The sequence below is a fragment of the Phalacrocorax carbo genome, chromosome 9, assembly GCF_963921805.1.
Source record: "Phalacrocorax carbo chromosome 9, bPhaCar2.1, whole genome shotgun sequence".
Classification (NCBI taxonomy): Eukaryota; Metazoa; Chordata; class Aves; order Suliformes; family Phalacrocoracidae; genus Phalacrocorax; species Phalacrocorax carbo.
In genome coordinates, this window is record NC_087521.1 from 12,673,633 (window position 1) to 12,682,845 (window position 9,213).

A 9,213-nucleotide genomic window follows, 5' to 3' on the forward strand; every position below is an offset into this window, starting at 1 on the left:
GGATAGGAAGGAAGGAGGGCATGCTGTTCAGGAGGCAGCTGTCTGTGGCCACAGCAGGAGAGGGGTCCTGCTCTGTAACACCCAGCAACTGTGGACCACCAGGTGAGCCTTCTTCCAGCTGCCCAGGGATGTACACACACACCCCATACCACATTGCCTCAGCCAGCACAGCCTGCAAGGCAGTGAGATTTTAGCCAAGTATGCCAAGATGTGTCTTTCCAGCTGCCTCCCACATGCCCCACACTCCCGTGAGCTGCCCTTGCCGCCACTCCTCTTCCCCACTCCCTCCTTTTCAGTCCCCCTGGGCACTCCTTGCCTAACTCACCAGGTCCTGGCAGCAGCTGCTGGCTAATGACAACCAGATGTCTTGTAGCCACAGACTCTCTGAGCAGCCAGAGCCCGGGGTTTGCCTTTCAGCTCCCCAGAGAGCCGAAGGTTCCGGCTCAGCTCTGCTACATGGGGCAAACAGCTCCTGAAATCCCCATTCAGAGGCTTTCATTCATGAAACAGAAGGCAGCAGACCAAGCACAGAACTCTGCCCCTCAAGGGACACTGGACTGCCAGCTGCCTTTGGCCAGCTGTAGCAGCAGTGCCCAGCGGAAACTCCTGGAAGGAACAGGGCAGGAACAGCACAAGCAGGGAAGATCTCTGCAGTTGACAAGTTTTTTCTGACTGAGAAGAAACTGCCCTGCAATAGTTACTAGGACCAGAGCAGGGAATGTAAACAGCCCAGCATCCACAAGAAGGTTATAACCTCAGAGTCCAGTTTCCCTTCCTCTTCTTCCTCCTGCCTGATCTCCAAGAGCTGCTCTGTTTACTAGTGAGATAAGTAAATAAACAAAGGAAAGCTCTGAAGCAATGATTTTTTTTTTTTTTTTTGCCAATTCACTGCATGTCCCAGTCCCAGGGTGCTTGCGTGGGAGCAGTCTCTGCACGCCATGGCAGCTGGCACACAGCAACACACGGGAATGGTGGTGGCAGAGGCAGGCAGCCGATGGGCGCGGGCAGCCCTCCCTTGCCTTGCCTGCAACGTAGCTGTGCAGAGGGGCGAAAGGGGGATCTGCGTTACCCTGTGCAAATGCGGAGCCAGGGAGGCCCTGCCCCAGGGAGCCTCCAATTTACGCAAGATGGAAGAAAACAGACACCTAAAGCTGGGGAGAAGGGGGAGAGAAGGCAGTAGGGAAGAAGGACATGCCTGGTAAGCCCAGTGGGACCCAGCACAGCGAGCATACAGCAGGGCAAACCCTGCTACTCTCTATTGACTCTCTCCAGGGGCAAAAGATGAGACAAGCTCATCGAGGAGGGAAACTCTGACTTCAGCCACAGCAGCAGCGCCCCCCAAGCACGTCCAGGCAAACCGAGATGCACGGCCTTTTGCCAGGTGTTTGAAGGATGCGGTGAGCTTCCTTCCCCAGGCTGGCAGGTGCTCTGGCTTCCAGGCACACAGGGGCACTTGGGTAAGCAGCATGGAGGGAGAGGGGCAGAAGGGCCCTTAGCCCAGCCCAAGCTTCGGAATCACCTGCGATATGTCCTCAAGACCCAGCGCACAAACTGTTGTTATCTTGCTGCGGACCCAACAGTCCCTGGACAGCAGCTGGCTGTGGGGAGAGTCCTAAGAGAATCAGACAAGCACAAAAAAGACGTGACGAGCGCCCAAGGCCCTACGGGCCCCTGCAGGAAGTGCCTGTTGAAAGCTTCCAGCTTAAACCAGTTTGCCTTTGTTTCTGAATGTAAAACAACGGGACAGGGAGCAGAGCCACAGAGTAAAGCAACACCGCAATGAGAATTACACGGTGGCTCCTGCTTGCTCCCTGGACACAGGGCTCCAGGAAACAGACACAAAGGAGCTGCGTTCCAGCCTTATCCAGGGCCGGTTCTGGCTCTACCAGCAAGAACAACTGGACTGGCAGGAACTGAGCCTTTCCCGCCCCGTTTGCTTTGGCTCTTCGCGTCTAGAACGCTGTAGGGTCCAAAGTAAATCCCAGCACAGGGGCTCTCCCCGGCACGGCACGGCACGGCACGGCTCCCTCCCGCCCCGCGGTGCAGGCGCTGCCTTTCCCCGCCGGGCCCCTCCCGACGCCGGCCCGCACCGCTCCCCTCCACGGAGGCGCCAGCGGCGGGGCGCGGGCCAGGCGCTTCCCCGTGCGGGGCAGCGCTGCTGTTCCGGCCCTGCCACCCCGACGGGCCCAAGCTGCGCCGGGGGGGGGCGACGCCAGGACCGGCGCCCACCTCCGGGGGCACCTGCCCGGAGAGGCCGCCCACATCCCTCGCTCGCCCGACTCCAGCACCCTCCTGCCCCCGCCGGTGCCGGCCCGCCACCGCCCCACAAGCTCCCGCCAATGGGGAAGCGGGAGGGCGGAAGTGGGAGGACGGAAGCGGAAGCGGAGCGCGCAGCCGTCCCGCAGCCCCGCCGCCGCCACTGCCGCCATGCCGGGTGCTGCTGAGCGCGGCTCGGAGCTGTCGGAGCAGATCGAGGCCTTCGTGACGCGGCTGCGGGGCGGTGGGGAGCGGCCGCGGTCCGAGGACACGGCGCGGCAAACGCTGTCGCTGCTGCGAAAGATCATCGCGCACGGGCGATGGAACCGGGCGGGTGAGGGCTGGACGGCGGCGGGGGGAGCTGCGGGAGGGCGGTGGTGGGGAGCCGCTCGGGCCCGGCGCTCCGGTGGCGGGTGCCGGGGGAGCGGCGAGGCCGGTGCGGGGTTGTTGCGGTGCGGCTGGTGCCGAGGTGCAGGGGGCCTCGGTAATAGCTGGCGGTGGGGCGGGGCGCCCGGTGCGCGTCCCGCCGCGCCTTGGCCCTTTGCAGGCTGCCGTGCTGACCGGTGTAGTTGCGTGAGGGGTGGCAGGAGTCGCCCTGCTTCAGCCGCATCTGCCCGAGCGCTGACTACTCTGGCAGCCGGCGGTTTCCTCCATCACTAAACTCTGCACTTATGGTCTTCCCGAAGTTTCGAGTCCAGCGATTCACACTGCAGAAACCCCCGTGTGAAACCAACTGCTCTGCGAGTAGCTTTCTGCTTCCACCTCTGTACCTTCTCCCAGCGCTGTGTCACCAGCGCCAGAGGTGGCCACGGGGCTGCTGTGGGGAGGATGCGCTGGTTTGGTGCTCGCATGCGTTCACTCTGGGTGATGATAACCAAGGCCCTCCCTTCTTCCAGGGGAGCTCATGGATCTGATCCGGACAGAGGGCCAGAGGATGACAGCAGCCCAGCCATCTGAGACAACCGTGGGCAACATGGTGCGGCGAGTGCTGAAGGTCATTCGGGAAGAGTACGGCAGGTGAAGCACCCCTGTCTCGCTGCCTGCACCCCTTTTAGGAGCTCAGGACAGCCCTCCTGCGCAGTGTGCTCTGCTGCGTCTGTGAGACCCCTTTAGCTTCCATCACCCCCTTTCCCACTTCTCCTATAGAGGGATTCAGCGAGTTTACCATCAGAGGAAACCTGTCGTTTTCAGTGTAGCTGATGATATTTCCTCTAGTGAAACTCTGCTTGGCATACATGTTGTGGGTGCGTGAGAACAGTTTGTGCTCTGACCTCGGGCTGTTCCCTCCTTGTGTCCCCAGGAGGGTCCATCCCACTGGAGCAGTTGCCTCGAGCCTGCTCATCACCTGTGGGCTGCAGCGTTTGCACACAACTTAGGAAGATGATTCCTGGCAGAGCTTTGTGTGTCTTTCTACCAGAGACAGCCAGGGAAACCCTGTGGCACAGCATGGCACAGTGTGCCTCCTGTGTGTGGTTTTCCCTTCCTCTCTGTTCAGATCCAGGTGTGCTGTGCTATGGGGACACTACTCAGCCTGGCTGTGCCCCTGCGCTCTTGCCCGAGGCTGAAGGGCTGCTTCTCTCTGCAGGCTTCATGGGCGCAGTGAGGAAAGCGATCAGCAAGAATCTCTGCACAAACTCCTGACTTCTGGAGGACGAAGCGAGGATTTCAGCACCCCTTATCCTCCCCTCAGAGCTAACGTTATTGAAGCTATTAATGAGCTGCTAATAGAGCTAGGTACGGATGGGTCTGAACTGCCCCATGAGTGCAGCTTCTTATGGGATGGGACTGGTGCTACCCATTCCTCTTAGGTAGAAACAAAACAGCAAGGGTCTGGGAGGCTTAATCTGAAGGAAGTAAGGAGCAGAAGTCCTGTTGCTCCCAGGACTCTCTGGCCTACAGGGAGATGAGTGCAACATTGTGGAGGGAACAATATGGGGGCTGTTGGCCTGTGCTCTTGGTCTTCTGGGAAGTCTTCAGCTGAGTCCTCTAAAGAAGAGTATCAGAAATATGCCAAAGGTTGGACTCAATCCCTATGCGTGATTAACCTGACCCTCATACACAAAGCACTGTGATAGATATTTTTCGTTTTTCTGAGACCCTGTGACAGATCAAGCACTCGACTCTCTTCCTGAGGCCCAGGCTGGCCTGCCTCTGCTTTCCACCTGGTTCTAGTGCTATTGAACTGTAAAACCATTGAATTTCTGCCACTAGTTGTTGTGCGGGCATGGTGCTTAACTGGGGTAGTGCTCACACAATCCACTTCCCTCATGATGGAGTTTTCGATACAGATATTTCTATGAGTAGCTAGGGAGCACAGGGCATTCAAGGGCCAGCTTCTTGGTCCCTCTCTACTGGTGAAGAGAGCGAGGACAAAAGCTGCTCCTGCTCTACCAGTGCTCATAGCATCGCTTTAGTAAAAAATTATCTTGTTGGAGGACAGCCCTAGCAGCACAAGTGTTGCTTTTCCTGGCTGCTTTCCCACCCATGGCTTCCTTCTGTTACAGAGGGCACCACTGATAACATAGCTATGCAGGCACTGGAGCACATCCACTCCAACGAGGTGATCATGACCATTGGCTACTCGCGCACCGTTGAGGCCTTCCTGAAGGAAGCTGCCCGCAAGCGGAAGTTCCAGGTCATCGTGGCGGAGTGTGCGCCATTCTGCCAGGTGAGGCCCGGGCTGGCCGTCTTCTCCAGGCGCTGCCTTGTCCTGCCCATTCTACTGAGCTCTTGTCTCCAGAGGCAAGCTTAACATTACAGAAGCTCCTCTGCAGCTGAGAGACTGAAGACAGCTTGTTATCCTACCCTGTGTCCTTCAGTCAGAGGGCTGTATTTGTGCACCATTGCTTGGTATTTTTGCAGTTCAGACAAGAATTGAGTGCTTCTATCTCTACAGCTGCATTGCAGGAACTATGTCCCAGGAGACCAATTGGATTCTCCCTCTTTTTAGGGTCATGAAATGGCTGTCCGACTATCTAAAGAGAACATTGAAACTACTGTCATGAGTGATGCAGCTATTTTTGCTGTCATGTCTCGAGTCAACAAGGTAAGGAGGGCTGTACTGGAGGAGGGACTTCACAGCAGGCTGGGTGCTTAGGCCTCCCAAACCACCTGCAGGTCCCAGCAGTGATGGATGTGTTTCTTCACTGAAGACTCAAAACTGTAACAGTCCCTATTTGCAGCTGGTGGAGATTCAGCATGGAACACCAAGTCATTACAATGACTGACTGCATGGTGGTAGGTTTTTCTGCCTTAATGGCTAACAGGCAGAATAGTTACAAGAAACCAAGCCAGGATTAACCTCAGTTTTAAAAGACGATGGAACAAAAAGGAGCATTTCCAAAGGGGAGAAACTCCCCTTGCCTGGAATACAAGATGGGTGGTAAGGGCAGTCGCCAAGGTATGTTATTTTGAACAGACCTGTTCTGTATAAAAATAGAGATGAAGACTTGGCACCCCAAACTTAAAAAAAAAAAAGTACTTGTAACATAATAAAATCCAGCCACACCACTTCTTATTGATGTATTTTAAGCTGCTTTACATTATTCCCATTTTACAGCAATGGAATTATTACAGCCAGCAGTCAAGTTAGTTGTACAAAGCTTACGTTGCAGGCTTGTAGAATAACAGGGAACACAGCCCAATTTCTGCTCAACATTCCCTGCAGTAGAACATATATTTGTCCTCTCAAGTTCTCTGTGCTGGCCTCACCATGCTGGAGTCATGCTCCTGTTAGAGAGGAACATCTCAGTGCAGAGCGAGTGCCAGATGAAACAGATCAGGCATCCAGCTGCCCTGTGACTCCAGCCTGTGGCTGGCTGGCTGTTCTGGCAAACTCTTCCTCCAGGTCATCCGGCAGGGTCCAAGCCAGGAAGCGTTCCTTCCCCAGTCTGCTGTGGAACATGCTATCTAATGCTGATTTGCCTTTTAAGGTCATCATTGGTACAAAGACAATCCTGGCCAATGGCGCCCTGATTGCTGTGAGTGGGACTCACACCCTGGCACTGGCAGCTAAACACCACTCCACTCCGCTCATTGTGTGTGCCCCCATGTTCAAGCTTTCACCACAGGTAAGTACAGCAGCTCCTCAGGACTGCACCTGCTCTGCATAGAGGTGGGGGTGATTTTATGCTTGTGAAAACTTAGGGTGGAGAGCAGCACCTGTCCCAAGGTGAGGTTGGTAAATGAGCCATCTTCCCCCACCTAGGGCTGTCACTTCGGACGGGAGGTCCTCACCCATATCTGGCCCACCTCAGGATCTCCTTGAAGCACCCTCCTCTGCCACACGTGCTGCACAGGCAGTGCACTGGGTATAAGGATGTAGACCACTGCCTGCTAGAGACTGACGTCACCATACTTATTTTTCTTCAACTACAGCGGATTAATTTATATCTTTAGTGTTGACAGACCCTCTGTACTGACAGAGGATGTAGATGGGAGATGTTCTAAGTTATTTCTTACTTTTTCAGTATTGTCAGGTCAGATGAAGTTGCAGACTGAGGAAGTCACTTCTATGCTTTAGTTCCCTAGGCTTTTCAGAAGGGCAGCCAGGTCATAGAAAGCTCTAAAAGCTGTGAGGAAAACCCTTTCACCTGTGTCTACAGATACAGGCTCTAGGCACAGGCACTATGTAATTATTGTAAACAGATGTAGTACCACCTGACAAGTCATCTTCCTTTGCTTTAGTTCCTTCCAGCACCCAGGATCTGTTTTCACTGGGATAATGAGGTAGTCACTTCTTTCCTGACCTTCCTGTACTCTTTCTCATTCAGTTCCCTAACGAAGAAGATTCATTCCACAAGTTTGTGTCACCACAGGAAGTGCTGCCATTCACAGAAGGTACTGGTTCAGGCTACAATTAAAAAAATTTTTTTTTTAGTAGCTCACATAAAATTCAAACATAAGACTGTCCTGTAACCCAGGACAAAAAATCCTTTCCTGTTGTCTTAAGCAGAAAAAATGCCAGGAACCATCCTATTTTATACATAATTTTCTATTCCTTTCTATTATTTCTATTACAGAAAGTACAGAAAAAGGATTTTCTTTAAACACTATTTCAGAGTAGAAGCAAAAAGTGAAGAGATAGTCAGTGTTTTCTTAAAGGATTGTGATAATGGTGCTGGGTAGGTGGCAGTTCCCTGAGGGACAGAGCAGATGCCCAACACTCAGGGCAGCTTCCTACAACTCATGTTAACTTCTTCAAACTTCATTATGCGATTCACTTGTGGAAGCCCATTGCGGAGATACTGGGTTTCACACACAAGTACCATCTTCAGAAAGGCATCAGCTCCCAAGCCTATTTTCAGATAGCAAAGTCTCTTTCAAAGCCCCGTTTCTATGTGACAAAGACCTTTGAAATTAAGATAGCAGGTTTGGTCAGTTTTTGGTCTTCTGAGGTTTTCTTTAAATAATTACGGCAGCAACAGGATTCATGTACTCTGGTTCCATACTGGCAGGTTTTTTGGCAATTAGTAGATCTAGATCATATGGACTCTGGGATTTTTATCAGTAAAAGAGAGTACTGCCATTCATCCAAGATTGCTGTATACCTGTAATTCAGTGACATCAGTGAGGAAGTTGGGCGGGTATTCAGGATGTTCCAGTACTGACTTCAGGGTGACATGAGCGTAGTCAGTTTCTTCAGGGGCTCATGAAGATGTGCGGAAGGCTAAATGTACTTTGAGTTGCTTTGTCTAATATTGCTGCTATTCACTTTACAGGGGAGATCCTGGCAAAGATCAACGTTCACTGCCCAGTGTTTGACTACGTCCCTCCAGAGCTCATTACTCTCTTCATTTCTAACATTGGGGGTAATGCTCCTTCCTACATCTACCGCCTCATGAGTGAGCTCTACCATCCAGATGACTATGAACTCTAATGCTGTGAAGCATTTCACTCTCCAGACTCTTACTATCTTTCTCTTCAGAAAGGTACAACAGCTAATTAGCAAGTGGATGTTGCAAAGACAGGTTGCTGTGAGCAATCAGCGAGGAATTTGCTCAGCAATGTCTTTCCTACCTAAAAGCAACAGACTGAAGAGATCTTGTACAAGTGTTGATCTCTGTGCTGTGTTAGAAGCCCTGTGCACCTGCCAACTCACTTTGATTTTGAAACAGCAAGGCATATGTGTAACTTTCTGGGGCAGCTAAGCTGTTACTTCAAAGTATGCTGCAATAAAGGCTGTTTACAGTGATTTCACTGTTAAGCATGTTATTTTGTTTCTTTAACTAGCAAGAGTTTTAACAGTGTAGTGAGTTGCCTGCACCTACGATGCCATAGCAGGCTTTAAGGTGCGCTTTCACATCTGAATGTGATAGGAATCCATTGGCGATTGTCTTCAAAATGGATTTTTTTGGTAGAATTTTCTGACAATTTTTGGTGAGTTGCTGAAGTACAAACCAGCTTTTTGTACAATGCTGGAATGGAAATTCCATTCTGGATGAAAGGCAGACCTTCAGAAGTCCCATCAGCTAGCTTGTTCACCTCCATGGCAGAACTCAAGCTCTTGCTTTGCTTATTGTAGTCTGAGGGTCTCTCCTTTCCTGTACTAATTGAGTGCAATTATTATTCTTGGGCAGATATCTTGTCTCATTCAGGAAATTCTGGATTTTTGTGAGGGGCAGCATGGAACATCTTAGAAATCTCAGGCTCTTGCAGGTCAGTCAGATCACATTTCCTTAGTCCTGTTTACCAATGTATGGCAATACATCATACCACAGTTAAGGCATCAAATGAAAGTAGTTTCCACTCTTGTTTTGCTTTTGATTCAGCAGATGTCAATACGCCTCTGATTAAATAAAGATGTCATCTTTTACCATTCTGAAATAACCTCTACTCCTCTACCTTAGACTGAGACACAGAATAACTGGAACCTCTAAGTCTACCTATTGTAAAAAATGCTGTGGGCTATTCAGGTATTTCTGTGGGGCTAAGTTTCTGTACCCTGAGAACATGGGG

At 51.8% G+C, this 9,213-nt stretch overlaps 1 protein-coding gene across 1 annotated transcript; it reads left to right on the plus strand.

The window, feature by feature from the left end:
* Nucleotides 1–2,370: 2,370 nt before the first annotated feature.
* On the plus strand, nucleotides 2,371–8,449 carry EIF2B2 (eukaryotic translation initiation factor 2B subunit beta). Its single transcript, XM_064460405.1, has 8 exons — nucleotides 2,371–2,590; nucleotides 3,153–3,273; nucleotides 3,842–3,990; nucleotides 4,761–4,924; nucleotides 5,207–5,302; nucleotides 6,189–6,326; nucleotides 7,029–7,095; nucleotides 7,977–8,449. The coding sequence occupies exons 1-8, from the start codon at nucleotides 2,428–2,430 to the stop codon at nucleotides 8,132–8,134; spliced, it is 1,056 nt and encodes a 351-aa protein (XP_064316475.1). The 5' UTR covers nucleotides 2,371–2,427; the 3' UTR covers nucleotides 8,135–8,449.
* The last annotated feature ends 764 nt before the right edge of the window (nucleotides 8,450–9,213 follow it).